Here is a 15,125-nt window from a genome sequence, read left to right as displayed (position 1 = left end):
TATTCAACTACAGTCATCCTGTACAATGAGGTAAGTGTTCTTTGGCAGGATTTTTTCTACTGGTTACATAGCCAACCACAATAGTAATTATTCATATAGCCTTGTGAAATACAAAAGGAATAATACATGTGATTCATTGGTCGTATTTACCCTGAAAAATCCATGGGCTGGGGAGGGTCTAAAGATATTAAGGATTCCAAGGTTAACCTCCACATTCTCAGACTTCTCCTCTAGTGAATGGGTTTGGCTGCTGTGTGTGTTCTGAGTACAAGGCCTTCCTACCTCACAGACCTAGGACATTCCCAGTCCACAGAAAAAACATTGTCCTGTACGGACAGCTAGCCCTCTTGGCTTCTGCTCCCTGCAAGCATAGCTTTAGTATATATCAAGCTACCATTAGCAAAGTTACTCTGTGGCTGCTCAACAGCTGTTGTGGAGAAGATTTAGCATGAGTTAATACTGTGTCAAACTCCTTCCCGGGTTGTCATATGTAAACAGGACGATGCTGTTAAAGACAGCACTTTCATAACCCCAACCCTCTCTTATCCACAATCCTAGTACCCCTTACCTTGACAAGGGAGAAACCAAGGCACTCTAAGTGTGGCTTCTGCAGGACCCGTGGGGGAGAGAGCAGAATACCAGAAGGACTTGCCTGCCAAGTTTTCCACGCTTATGAGTGGAAGGAATGATTCTGGCCAATGCATGGATTTCTACCAGTTTAGTGTGGTACAGTATATTCTGTGTAGATAAATACTTACCAGACCAGCTAGTGCCACAAGTGAAGTCTGAACTTGGGTCATGTTCCCATTCTCATAAAGATCATTTGCTTCAAAAATATCATGTGGCTTCATACCATAGACTTGGATGGCTTTGATAAAATTCCCAATGTTCTCCAACTGAAAAATAAAACAAAACATGTTGAGGTAAATGTTTCATTTCAGAAAATATTTATAGCTTCAAAATTACAGTAGGAACTTTGACAAGCTCCCTGCCTTGAAGAGTTTAGCCAAGATGTAATACAGATGGGACACAACATAGAGCAAAGTAAATGAGTGGCAAAGCTTAACATAACACTCATTCATTCTGCATTTGGATTTTTTGTTTTGTACATAGAACTGCTAAATACCCGATCAGACTCGGGGTCTGGCCGCTGTCTCCAACAGTGGCTAGTGGCTGACATCCCTAGCAGATGTCTTTGACAAGGCACTACACAGCATCTGTCTGCTTTCCCCAGAGATGTTCTAGTTTAAATCAGTGGTTCTCAACCAGGAATATGCATACCTCTGGCGGTACGCTGAGGTCTTCTAGAGGGTACATCAACTCATCTAGATATTTGCCTAGTTTTACAACAGGCTACATACAAAGTACTAGCGAAGTCACTACAAACTAAAATTTCATACAATGATTTGTTTATACTGCTCTATATACTAGACACTGAAATGTAAGTACAATATTTTTATTCGTTGATTTTAGAATTATATAAGAAAGAAAAAAAATGAGAAAGGCAAGCAGTTTTTTCAGCAATATAAATACATGTGTCACAGCACACCTATGTCTGATTTTGTAAGCAAGATGAAACTTGTGGGTATGCAAGACAGTTCAGACTCATGAAAGGGGTACAGTAGTCTGGAAAGATTGAGAGCCACTTGTTTCAATAACACCCCTTCCTCTGCAAAAAAAAAAGTCAAATTTCTGTGCCAAGTCTAGTTCCACAGAGTTGTGTTATAAAATACTTTTTTGAAGGAAGAACTACAATTTGTAGAAATTATGGAATAACGGGTGTGTTTCAGAAGGCATTTAATGTCCAACTTAACTTAAACTGGTCCATTAATAACCTGTCAAATGTGAAATACCTGTTTTTACTGTGCACCTTACTGCTGACTCACTGGGACATATTAGTTGTTTTTGGGTAGTGCCTCTAGGTCCCAGTCAGGATAAGGGGGGTTGCATAGAGCATAAGTAAGGACTGAATTTGGCCTTTTCTTTCAGAAGCATGACAGAAGAACTGTTATTAAGGCTGTTTAGTTTAGACCAGTCCTAGACCATTTATAAGGGACTATCAAGCATAACTTGTCTTGTGTACTAGATAGACCAATCCTTATGTACAAAAACAAATTTGTAGCCTAATTTAATCTGGATATCAGAGATACAATTACTGCTTGTGCATTTTGTCATTTTAATCTTTTTTTGAGTTATATACCAATATTTCGTCCAACACCACTTTTAAAAAAGTGTAATGAAAGGATTTCAGTGGTATTTATTCCTATTTTGCAGAATGACATTTCATGCAATAACCTTGAACTGTATGGCATACAGGGCTGTTAACTTCATATGGCTTAGACTGTGGTATCTAGCAGCTTTGGCTGGGTGAAAAGTTCTAGTTAAAAATTTAACTAAGACATTTTAAAAGTCTTTCCTCCTAAGGAAGTAGTCTTGCTATTTGTCCTATTTGTCTAAATACCTGAAATTTCTGTTAGTAATTAAAGCTGCTATTAAACACTTGTACTGAAGTAGCATTTAGAGGACAACCAAGTCTACCCATTTGCTTAAGACTGCATACACATAGTTAATCAACCACTGGAAAGATTTAAGTAAAGAGGCAGTAATATCCCATTCACGTCAGTTCTGGAAACAAAGGAGGTGGGATTTTTTATTTTTTTTACCTGATGCCAATTTAGTTCTGATTGATTGATTTTCTTCACTGATCCTGGCTGCAGTTTGTTTATAAGTCTGGGAAAAAATTAATGAAATGTGTAAATAGTGAATCTCATTTTCACACTATTTGTACAGGCATTATGTAAAAATCTTTATTGTTCATGCTACCGTAGACATAGTGACTTGATGCAAAACATGTCTGGTCCTGGTTAAAAGATTTAGATTTATGTAAAGGGCCTATTTTAGGCTTGAGGAAATCTGACAAGTCTCTTAATTCATACACAAATCCATAAAAATGTGCCAGTTTCATACTGTAGTGTCATATCTCTGATAAATGTTGAAATGTCGGTGATCTGGGTTCAATTCTCAGTCTTTCTTGAGCCCAAGGAAGAGAAAGCAGACATGGAAGCAGTCTCTTCCTTGGTAGCAACTGTATTTTGATTATTGAGAACTGTGATATATTCAAAAGGGAGTCCTCAGCTAGTGCTCTCTAGAACCTGGAAAGAGCAAAACTAACTAAGATAAAAAGAAAATTTGTTTCTTACTCGCATAGGATTATGCCATCCTTTAAGCCCAACTGAAAGTTTGCACCAACGGTCAGCCCCGTAACCTCTTCTATCCAATTGCGTAGATCTTCTTCTGCCTGTGGATCATATTTCAGGGCAATCTGTAATACAAATTAGTTATTTAAAGAGAGATGTCATTGTGCTCTCTCCTGAGCATTTTAGACCAAATATGTAAAGCTAATTTGTATCATAGGATATTCTATAACATTTCTCAGACATACCAGTGTTCTGATAATTTCCGAATGCAGCAGAAATCGGTTAGTCAAGCTCTACACTAGCAGCAAGTGAAATAGCAACATATGAATAAATGTTCTCATCTTATGAGAACAAAGGTTTTTGGATCCTGCACCATGACTGAGATATTAATAGGTGCTGGAACTAAGGGTACAGGGCGGGTGCTGCAGACCTGACTTGAAGTGGTTTCCATTATATACAGGATTTATAGTTTGGTTCAATGGCTCATAGCACCACCCCTATCAAAAGTGTTCCAGCACCATTGGAGATACTGCTTAGACACTTTTGGCCATTATACTAGTGTTTTATAGGTAACCAAGAAAGGATTAAGTTGGGTTTATGCCCTTTCTTGACTCTCTATGATTTGTGAAGACTGTAGAGTTGCTGCCTCCTCCCCACGTCAAAAAAGTTGTCTTGCTTGTCTTTTACCTTAAATATCAGGAATACCAAACCTGGCTTGCTTGAGGATTGTCTGGATGCCTAAGATGGTATGAATTATGAGACCTCATAATTCAACTAAAGGGTCAGCATGCTGACTCATACTTCAGAGGGAGGAAGCCTACGTTATTCTTTGAAGTTAAGACGGTCTTAACAAAAACAAGGTTTTAAATAGTCTGACTAAATATCCTCCTGACCCTTTCAAAATACTCAGATTTCACTCTGACATCTGAGGTCATCATTTTATTTGTTCTCTAGTAACCAGAGGCCTTCAGTACAGGCAGAACTAGAATTTCTATTTTTAAAAACAATTAGTTAAAACTATAACATAAAGATAAACATAAACATAATATAAAAATCCAATTGTTTTCCTTTGCAGGTCACACTGAAGATCAGTTAAACATTCCTTCCATCTACACCAACAACTTCTTTAGTACTACTAAGGTCTTGCTACACTAGTATAGTTTGTACCAATTCCCCAAACAAAGCGAAACAATCTATACTGGCAAGAGAACGTTTTTGCCACAATAAGTACTTTTACACTAGAGCAGCACAGTTATATCATGTAGGGGATTTTTTTTCTTCATATTTCTAACCAACATAGCTATGCCAGCTAAACTAAGTATAGATCAGGCTTAAGTGTAACAGCTTCCATGAACAAACATAAGAACAAATTGCCATGACAAACCCAACAGTCAAGTGTAGAAAATAAACCCACAATATTCCTGTTTAATGGAAAAACAATTCAGCTAAAGAATAGAACCAAAATACTACTTAACCAGGAAGTCATGCCTACCAGGTAACATATGTTTTTACTTAGGACATGTCATATTCACTCCTAGACTGCAGCCACAAAAAAACCTGTGGTCAGAGAGAGACCAGTGATCATTTTGAGAAGGCCTATAGCACTGATCAGATTGATAGACTACCAGGACTAGAAATGAATGACTACTAAGACTAGAAACAAATGCAATTCATAAACATGAACTGCCTAAAACCAAACTAAACACTAATCATATCATTCTGATTAGATCTTGCTGTCTAAGGGGATATGCATGCAGAATTCATGTCCTGCACAGATTTCTTTGCTTCCCTGCACAAAAATAACTTCGGACAGGGAAGCCACAAAAGCAGTCACATGCCCCTCCCCAGCAGCACAGACATGTTTCTGGCGCCCAGAGCAGCTGGTGGAGAGAGAAATCGGGGGGGGGGGGGAGGCTGGTGACTCCTAACCTGCACCAGCTGCTAGTCCCCAGCTTGGATGAGGAGGACATGACTTCCTCTTCCCCTGCAAGGAGCAGCCAGGGCCAGGTTTGGGTCAGACTCACCCTAGAAACCTCTGTACCTACCCCTAATTCCTGCCTCATCGCTCCTCAGCTGTGGGGCAGTGGTCACTGTACACTGGCAGCTCCTCCACTGTCTGCCCAACTCCCATGCATCTGGACCCCCCAAACCCAAATCCCCCCATTGAATCTCATTTCCCCCCTCAGAACTCCCAGATCCAGATCCCTCACTGCACCCAGACCCCCCCCCCCACACACCAAGCTCCCCACACAGAACTTTCTCACTCCACACCTGGATCCCCTCACAGCAAGCCCCTTTACACTTGATCCTGCCTGCTCCTCACCTGGATCAGGGGCCAGGGCTGGGCATGCATGCGAGTTTCTGTCCCTCTTGCTTGCTATCTTGGTGCACCTGGCACGGAAGGGCAGGACCCTGGGGTGTTTCTGGGACAGGCCCGGCCCTTGCACTGGGTTGGGTGCAGTCTCATCACCGAGTCCACCCGGGAGGGGGCTGCAGGGTGATCTCCCACCTCCATGCAGCCAGTGACCTGTGCTCCCCACTGCCATGCTGGAGCCTCCACATTTATTTATGGACATAAAATGTGCAGAATTTTACTTTTTTGGTACAGAATTTCCTCAAGAGTAAGTCATGAACCAGGACTGTAGTCTTCACTTTTCTCTCATCTAGATTTAATATAAACTGTCAGATTTTATTCATCTCATTTTCAGCACAAAATGAAAAAAGTATACCAGTACAATGAACAACCCTGCAGAATAACCGCTGCTCTTGCAAAAATATGCGTGTTCCACCTTCTCTGTCATTTAAGAGAAACCAAAAGGAGAGAGAGTGACTGAGGTGATAAAAAAAAAAAAATTAAAAACAGGGCAGCGTCACATCCGGCTACTTCGTTAGTTTACCATACTCACTGCATAGTAGATAAAGAAGTCAGAAGATGGTTAAGGATTGTAAGATTATCCCAAGCAAAACGATCATACCCCAACAAACCACTGGTGGTAATGGTTGTAACTGGCAAATAGACCCAAGTTAAGTTATTCTCCAGTAAAGCCTGGTCTACACTAGGAGTTGAGGTCTAATTTAGCAGCGTTAAATTGATTTAACCCTGCACCCGTCCACATGACAAAGCCCTTTTTTTTTCAACTTAAAGGGCTCTTAAAATAGATTTCTTTACTCCACCCCCGACAAGGGGATTAGCGCTGAAATCAACCTTGCCGGGTCGAATTTGGAGTAGTGTGGACACAATTCAACGGTATTGGCCTCTGGGAGCTATCCCAGAGTGCTCCATTGTGACCGCTCTGGACAGCGCTCTCGACTCAGATGCACTGGCCAGGTAGACAGGAAAAGGCCCGCAAACTTTTGAATCTCATCTCCTGTTTGGCCAGTGTGGCAAGCTGCAGGTGACCATGCAGAGCTCATCAGCAGAGGTGACCATGATGGAGTCCCAGAATCGCAAAAGAGCTCCAGCATGGACCAAACGGGAGGTACGGGATCTGATTGCTGTATAGGAAGACGAATCAGTGCTATCAGAACTCCGTTCCAGTTTTTGAAATACCGAAGTATTTGTAAAAATCTCCCAGGGAATGAAGGACAGAGGCCATAACAGGGACCCGAAGCAGTGCCGCGTGAAACTTAAGGAGCTGAGGCAAGCCTACCAGAAAACCAGAGGCAAACGGCTGCTCCGAGTCAGAGCCCCAAACATGCCGCTTCTATGATGAGCTGCATGCCATTTTAGGGGGTTCAGCCATCACTACCCCAACCCTGTGCTTTGACTCCGTCAATGCAGTGGGAGGCAACACAGAAACAAAACAAAACTTCCTTGTTTTGGGGACAAGGAAGATGATGATGGTGAGGTTGTAGATAGCTCACAGCAAGCAAGTGGAGAAACCAGTTTTCCCGACAGCTAGGAACTATTTCTCACCCTGGACCTGGAGCCAGTACCCCCCCCCCGAACCCACCCAAAGGCTGCCTCCTGGACCCGCCAGGCGGAGAAGGGACCTCTCCGTGTGCCTTTTTAAATAGTATACATGGTTTAAAAGCAATAGTGTTTAATGATTAATTTGCCCTGGCATTCGTGGCCAGTACAGCTACTGGAAAAGTCTGTTAATGTGTCTGGGATGGAGTGGAAATCCTCCAGGGACATCTCCAGGAAGCTCTCCTGGATGTACTCAAAAGCCTTTGCAAAAGGTTTCTGGGGAGGGCAGCCTTATTCTGTCCACCATGGTAGGACACTTTACCACGCCAAGCCAGGAGCACGTAATCTGGAATCATTGCATAAGAAAGCATAGCAGCGTGTGGTCATAGTGTTTGCTGCCATTCAAACAACATCCGTTCTTTATCTCTCTGTGTTATCCTCAGGAGAGTGATATTATTCATGGTCATCTGGTTGAAATAGGGTGCTTTTCTTAAGGGGACATTCAGAGGTGCCCGTTCCTGCTAGGCTGTTTGTCTGCAGCTGAACAGAAATGTTCCCTGCTGTTAGCCACACGGTGGAGGAGGAGTGAGCCACGTGGTGAGGGGAGGCAAAATGTGACCCTGTAACGAAAGTACACATGCTATGTATGTAATGTTAACAGCCAAGTTTTCCGTGAAAGAGTGTATCCACTGTTCTATAAAATGTGTGTTTTTAAAAACCACTCCCTTTTTTTTCTCTCCACCAGCTGCACGTGTTTCAAGGATCACAGTATCTTCTCCTTCCCAGAGGCTAGCGAAGATTAGAAAGCGAAAAGAACAGTCACGATGAAATATTCTCTGATCTCATGCTGTCCTCCCACACTGACAGAGCACAGATGAATGCATGGAGGCAGACAATGTCAGAGTGCAAGAAAGCACAACTTGAACGTGAGGAGAGGTGGCAGGCTGAAGAGAGGACTGAAGATAGGTGGCGGCAGCGTGATGACAGGAGGCAGGATTCAATGCTGAGGCTGCTAGAAGATCAAACTAATATGCTCCAATGAATGGTTGAGCTGCAGGAAAGGCAGCTGGAGCATAGACCGCCACTACAGCCCCTGTGTAACCAATTGCCCTCCTCCCCAAGTTCGATAGCCTCCTCAACCAGATGCCCAAGAACACGGTGGGGGAGCCTCCGGCCATCCAGCCACTCCACCCCAGAGGATTGCCCAAGCAACGGAAGGCTAGTATTCAATAAGTTTTAAATTTTTTAAGTTTTAAAGTGCAGTGTGGCCTTGTCCTTCCCTCCTCCCCCACCCCTCCCAGTTATTGGCAGTTATTAATAAAGAATGCATGAATGTGAAGCACCAATGACTTTATTGCCTCTGCAAGTGGTGATCGAAGGGGAGGGTGGTTAGCTTACAGGGAAGTAGAGTGAACCAAGAGGGGGTGGGGAGTGTTTCATCAAGGAGAAAAACAGAACTTTCACACCATACCCTGGCCAGTCATGAAACTGGTTTTCAAAGGTTCTCTGATGCACAGTGTGCCCTCCTGTGCTCTTCTAACTGCCCTGGTGTCTGGCTGCGCGTAACCAGTGGCCAGATGATTTGCCTAAACCTCCCAACCCGCCATAAACGTCTTCCCTTACTCTCACAGATATTGTGGAGCGCACAGCAAGCAGCAACAACAATGGGAATATTGGTTTCGCCTAGGTCTAAGCGAGTCAGTAAACTGCGCCAGCGCACTTTTAAACGTCCAAATGCACATTCTACCACCATTCTGCACTTGCTCAGCCTGTAGTTGAACAGCTCCTGCCTGCTATCCAGGCTGCCTGTGTATAGCTTCATGAATCATGGCATTAAGGGGTAGGCTGGGTCCCCAAGGATAACTATAGGCATTTCAACATCTCCAACAGTTATTTTTTGGTCTGGGAAGAAAGTCTCTTCCTGCAGCTTTTGAAACAGACCAGAGTTTCTGAAGATGCGAGTGTCATGTACCTTTCCCGGCCATCCCACATTGATGTTGGTGAAACGTCCCTTGTGATCCACCACTGCTTGCAGCACCATTGAAAAGTACCCCTTGTGGTTTATGTACTCACTGGCTTGGTGCTCCAGTGCCAAGATAGGGATATGGGTTCCATCTATCGCCCCACCACAGTTAGGGAATCCCATTGCAGCAAAGCACTCACTATGAACTGCACATTTCCCAGACTCTCTACCCTTGATATCAGCAGATCTTTGATTACATTGGCTACTTGGATCACAGCAGCCCCCACAGTAGATTTGCCCACTCCAAATTCATTCCCGACTGACGGTAGCTGTCTGGGATTGCAAGCTTCCACAGGGCTATTGCCACTCGTTTCTCAAGTGTGAGGGCTGCTCTCATCTTGGTATTCTGGCACTTCAGGGCAGGGGAAAGCAAGTCACGAAGTTCCATGAAAGTGCCCTTACGCATGCAAAAATTTCGCAGCCCCTGGGAATCATCCCAGACCTGCAACACTATGCGGTCCCACCAGTCTGTGTTTGTTTCCCGGGCCCAGAATTGGCATTCCACGGCATGAACCTGCCCCATTAGCACCATGATGCCCACATTGCCAGGGCCCATGCTGTGTCCATGTCCTCATCACTCTCGTCACCACACTGATGTCGACTACTCACCCGATTTTGCTTTGGCAGGTTCTGGGGCTGCGTAACGCGTGTGGTGTTTAATGTGCTCATAATTGCCGAAGTAATCTGAGCGGGCTCTATGCTTGCCGTGGTATGGAGTCTGCACGGAAAAAAGGCGCGGAATGTTTGTCTGATGGAGGGAGGGGCGACTGACGACATGGCTTACAGGGCTGGCTTGCAGGGAATTAAAATCAACAAAGGGAGTGGCTTTACATCAAGGAGAAACAAAAACAACTGTCACACAGAATGGCTCCCTCAAAGACTGAACTCAAAACTCTGGGTTTAGCAGGCCAATGCTCAATCCACTGAGCTATCCCTCCCCCTGGTATTCCAGGTAGGACTGAATCTCCATTAAACTTTTCAAGGTGCCCGACAGACCTCATCAAAATGATTGTCAGCCATTGATTTCACGAAGGGAGGAGCAAATGAATACAAAACAAATCTGGTCTATTTCTTGTTTTGATCCACTCCATCTATCTTTTACATCTTAGGCTGGCAACAGACGGTGCAGTAGGACTGCTAGCCATCCCCACCTCCTGGCTGCTTGGCAGAAGACGGTGCAATATGACTGCCAGCAGGACTAAAGAGAATGACCTGGTCGAGTCACTCCTATTTATGTCCCTGCGCTCATGTCTGCCCAGGCGCTCCTGACTGACCTCACCGACACGGCCAAGAGAACCTAGGACATGATGATGATGGTTATCAGGCCTACTGCACCGTCTGCTGCCACAAGGCAATGAACTGCTGCTGCATAGCAATGCAGTACCACATCTGCCAACACCCAGGAGACCTACGGTGACAGTGAGCTGAGCAGGCTCCATGCTTGCCGTGGTATAGCATCTGCACAGGTAACCCAGGAAAAATGGCGCAAAACGATTGTCTGCTGTTGCTTTCACGGAGGGAGGCCTGACGACATGTACCCAGAACGACCCGCGACAATGTTTTTGCCCCATTAGACATTGGGATCTCAACCCAGAATTCCAGTGGGCGGTGGAGACTGCGGGAACAATGCTTCAGAAGTTGACGCTAGCCTCTGTATTGTGGAAGCACTCCGCTGAGTTAATGCACTTAATGCACTGAGAGTATTTTTTGTGGGGACACACACAATACACGATATAAAAACAATTTCTAAAAAACAGACTTCTATAAATTGGACCTAATTTCGTAGTGTAGACATACCCTAAGTCACGCATTAGAGGTGGTGACTGCACAGAAAAGTTTAGGACACCACTGCAAAATTTGAGCCAACAGGTACACAAATTAGAACAACAGAAAAGTGGAGTTTTTTCGAGAATGTATTGATCTGAGAAGCTGAGATCATAGGTGGATGCCCTGGGTAACTTCAGGGTAGTTAACAGCGAATGCAGAAATCAGAGAAATGCAAGCATCTGCTAAGTACAGGGGAAGTCAGTTGCAACATGAGCAGAGTGGAGTGATTTATGCCACTTTTATGACCAGACTACTTAAGGGATAACTCTACAAAATCAGGATGAGGCCACATCTGTCTGGATCAGACAGAGATGAACAAAGAGAGGCACTTAAGACTAGATGCCACTGAAATGAGATGTTTGATGGCACAGAAGGGTGGCACTGCCAGACCACATGCAGAACGATGTCAGCAAGAGTGAGACCAAGGTCTACAATACCAGAGAACGTGCAAGAGAGGAGGCTGAGATGGTATGGGTATGTAAGAAGCATTTGAGACTAAAGTTTGCAGGTGGAGAAGCTGACAGCTAAGAAAACGGTGGATAGACTCTAAGGGAGGATGGAGTGGCTGTGGAGTGAGACTGGACAGGCAAGCCTGGAAAAGACTGATCCAGCAACCCAGACTTAGCTAGTTGAGAAAATCAGGGGAAGCAGAAATGAGTAGATTAGGGGACTAAAGGAAGCAAACTAGTCTGACATCCTGCAATAGTCTTTACAAAACTATTAGGAACACTGCCAGAGTAAGTGATCACAGGCAAAACACAATACTCTTTGTACTGGAGCTGAAGGAAGTGGATTCAAAACTTACTCTTCAATAAAAACTAAACAAACACTTGAGATTGCTCTGAGGGCTTACATTTCAACATTTGCTGAGATTAATTGAAAAATGCTTCTGTGCGTCACTGTTAAACAACAATAATGTTCTATATATTTTCATCTATTTACAGGTAACGTAGCCCCCACCATACTTTCCTGTTCACCATGATCATTCAGCTCTGCAGAAGATCATTCTTTGGAATTTACCCTAGATACAACGGACTCATTTTACACTGGTTGGGGGGGGGGGGGGGGAGGACAACAATGACTAGTTGCCCTGTCCCAAGTCTGATGCTCCTTTCAGCCCTAGTGATCCATTTACACCTGTTTATATTTCCAAGGCTAAATTATTTTTTCTGTCATTGGGCCCAATGGCCTGCTCTGTTAACAAGGGCTCGTACAAGCCCCCTCCAACTCTGCTTGTTATATACAGTAGAACCTCAAAGATATGAACACCAGAGTTACAGACTGACCAGTCAACAGAACACCATGTGAAATCAGAAGTAACCAATCAGGCAGCAGCGGAGACCAAAAAAACCAAACTGCAAATACTGTACTATGCCTGTATTGCATCTTAAAGGTAGGCACACCCACCACCACACCCAGGGCACCCACTTACAACTAGGAGTTGAAGATGCTCAGATTTGAAGACAAAGCTGTGAGCCCCCAGCACCAGCCCAAGGCAAGAGGAGCAGCACTGGGCTCAGTGTTTGTTGGTGTTGTTTTCACCCCCCTCCCCTGGCTCAGGGGTGCTGTTTCCACACACATACACTCTGTGGGGAGGGGTATATGCTGTTTTCACCCCTCCCACCCCAGATGGGAAGGGGGAAAACTTGCTCAGGCCAAGGAAAGAAGCTGCGTAGCTGCCTCTGGAACCTGACCCAGAGTGTGAACTGCTGGAGCTGGAGCTGCATTTTGTTCAGTTACAAACATTTCAGAGTTAAAGACAACCTGCATTCCCAAGGTGTCTGTAACTCTAAAGGTTGGATCTACAGTAGAACTTCAATGTATTATGTATTGTCAGATTGTAGACAGGTATTTTGGAAAGGTGCAAACAAATGTTAAAAATAAATATTGGGTCTGGGGACTTAGCCTCCAGAACACATTGCAGTCTAAAATATTCATCCCAACAGAGGATGCAAGATGAGCAGAAAGGCCAGCATACATGCTGGATTCCCCTTCAATCCCACTGTGGCAAGGGGGTATGGCCTCCCTCTGAGATTGACAGAGAGGGAACCCCACCCACCCTCTGGTGGGCAGAGCCAGCCACACTCACACCACTGGAAGCATAGGGGTGGGACAGGAAGTATAAAAGGCAGGCCTTGCTGCTCAATTAGGCTGGAGCCTCTGGAGGAGACAGATGCCTCCCACCCACTGCTGGGCCTGGAGTCCAAAGAGGATCCCTTGCCAGAGTTGCCAGCCAACCCAGACTCTAAGGAGCTGCGGGAACTGCCACTGGCTGTATACCCCTGGGAGAGAAAGGACACCAATGGAGCCACGGTACTGAATGACGGTAGGAAGAAGCCCAGGGACACTAGACTATAGTCTGGTTGGGTTGTTGCCTCAATCCAGGTCACCATGTTTCAGACAGATCCCCAATGATCCAGTGGCAGAACACACTGCCACTATTTACTTTGGGTTTAATGCACAGGTGAAGAGTACAGGCCTGATCTGCCTTTTTTTTTTTTTTTTTTTTTTATAAACAGGTCTTAAAATATTTTAAGAGGATAAAATGAAAGTGTCTTCTCAACTGTAACTGCTGTGCTTAAAGATGCAAATGAATAATGGATCATACATGTGGAAAGCAGGGCTTTGGAAGGGAGCCCAGAGCTGGAGCAATGGAGCTGCAGGTTTTTGCCCAGAGCTGGAGCGGAGCCGGAGCACAGAAAATCTTGATTGCTCCACTGCTTCAATTCCCCCCCCCCCCATTTTCAATCCAAAATGAATGATATTTAGCAAGAAATTCCTAAAGGTGCCAAAAAGTTTCAGATTGTACAACAATTGATAACAACATCTACTTTACCACTTTACGTAATATGTCAGTTATTCTCGCTTCAGCCGAATCAAGATTTAATGTACAGATACAAAATTACAAAGTTTTTTGGAGATACGTTTTATTAAAGAATCAGATAATTATCAGACATCCGGCAACATTAGAGTGCTCCCACCCTTGTGCCAAGGTTAGGCGTACTCACATAGATTAGTTAGATAAGTATGCGTTGATTCTTCTTTTGTAATGGTTGATCAACGAGACACTGATTACGGAAAAGTGTGACATAAGACGCAACATTTAAGATATCACAAACAGGTATATTGCAAAAAAATGTTTTTGTTTATTGATATAAAGATATCAAGAGATATTAATCACTTAAGCTCATTTTTCACATGGGCTCCCGTTACCAGTACATTTGTTCATTTGTACATGCTCCCATATCACTCTGGCGGACTTATTTTATGTTCTGCCCAACGGTCTTTTGGTAGCATTGTTTGTAATTTTAAATTACTGAAAAAGTCACGTTTACTGTATATTTATATGCCTGCTGAACATTTTTGCATAAATTAGGAGTGATTTTTGTGATATATACAGAGTGACTGTAAAATGTCCAACACAACTTTGGGGGTGAATCCTTAGGTCATTGTAAGAAAAAACACATGAACACACGTCCTAAAATTCTTCCTAAGGGAGCTACAGTCCCTTCAAGGACATGATGAAAAATTAATTTCTGATTAATATCTCAAACACTTTAATATAAAGCGATGAAATTATGTCTGTATCTTAGAGTTAGTATGTGCTACCATATTACATTATCCAAAATTATTTAAACCATAGGCGTCCCAAACTGGCAGTTGGTCATTTTTATTTCATATTTCAAGAAAGGCTTGTCGTCGACTGCCCCTGGCTTCAAGCGGTAATATTATGTTCCATCATAAGTTAATAATTTTTGGTTATTATGTTTAAAATTTATGGTTCCAAAGTTGAAAAATAAGTAAAATTGTTTGTATCATTCTAAGCATCTAAGCAGATTAAAATTTGTAAAACAGTTTTCTCGGAAACAATTATACAAAATAAACTAAGAATACAATTTTAATGCATGTTTTAGCATTAAATCATATTTCAGGATCATATCTGTTAAATAGTCAAAGATTTAAAAAATACTAAATAAAATTGGCCCAGTCCCCTAGTTCACAACACTTGTAGTTTAAATAAATTTTTTTTATTTGAATGATGATGTATGATAGAACGTTGGAAATAAAGTTTAACGGGAAAGCGGATTCAAATTGCAAGCACAGTCCTTTTAGTAAAGAGAGCACATTTTCAGAAACATGTTTTTCCTTCATCAGGCTGGAAACAGAG

General features: G+C 43.4%; 2 protein-coding genes across 2 annotated transcripts in view; one reads left to right on the top strand and one right to left on the bottom strand.

The window, feature by feature from the left end:
* Nucleotides 1-7,903, top strand: part of SLC44A3 (solute carrier family 44 member 3) — an 86,464-nt gene extending 78,561 nt beyond the window's left edge. The window contains exon 17 of the transcript XR_006273671.1: nt 7,853-7,903. The gene's annotated coding sequence lies outside the window, so the exon portion shown is untranslated. The remainder of the gene's footprint in view (nt 1-7,852) is intronic.
* The window catches only part of CNN3 (calponin 3), a 50,577-nt gene that overhangs the window by 4,147 nt on the left and 31,305 nt on the right, over nt 1-15,125 (bottom strand). Inside the window, exons 2-4 of the mRNA XM_038412208.2 lie at nt 3,201-3,322; nt 2,664-2,730; nt 759-896 (exon numbers count right to left, since the gene is read on the bottom strand). Coding sequence (XP_038268136.1) covers nt 759-896; nt 2,664-2,730; nt 3,201-3,322 — 327 coding nt within the window. The remainder of the gene's footprint in view (nt 1-758; nt 897-2,663; nt 2,731-3,200; nt 3,323-15,125) is intronic.

The sequence above is a fragment of the Dermochelys coriacea genome, chromosome 8, assembly GCF_009764565.3.
Source record: "Dermochelys coriacea isolate rDerCor1 chromosome 8, rDerCor1.pri.v4, whole genome shotgun sequence".
Lineage (NCBI taxonomy): Eukaryota > Metazoa > Chordata > Testudines > Dermochelyidae > Dermochelys > Dermochelys coriacea.
The sequence above is the reverse complement of the archived record's forward strand: the minus strand, read 5'-3'. Positions and strand labels throughout refer to the sequence as shown.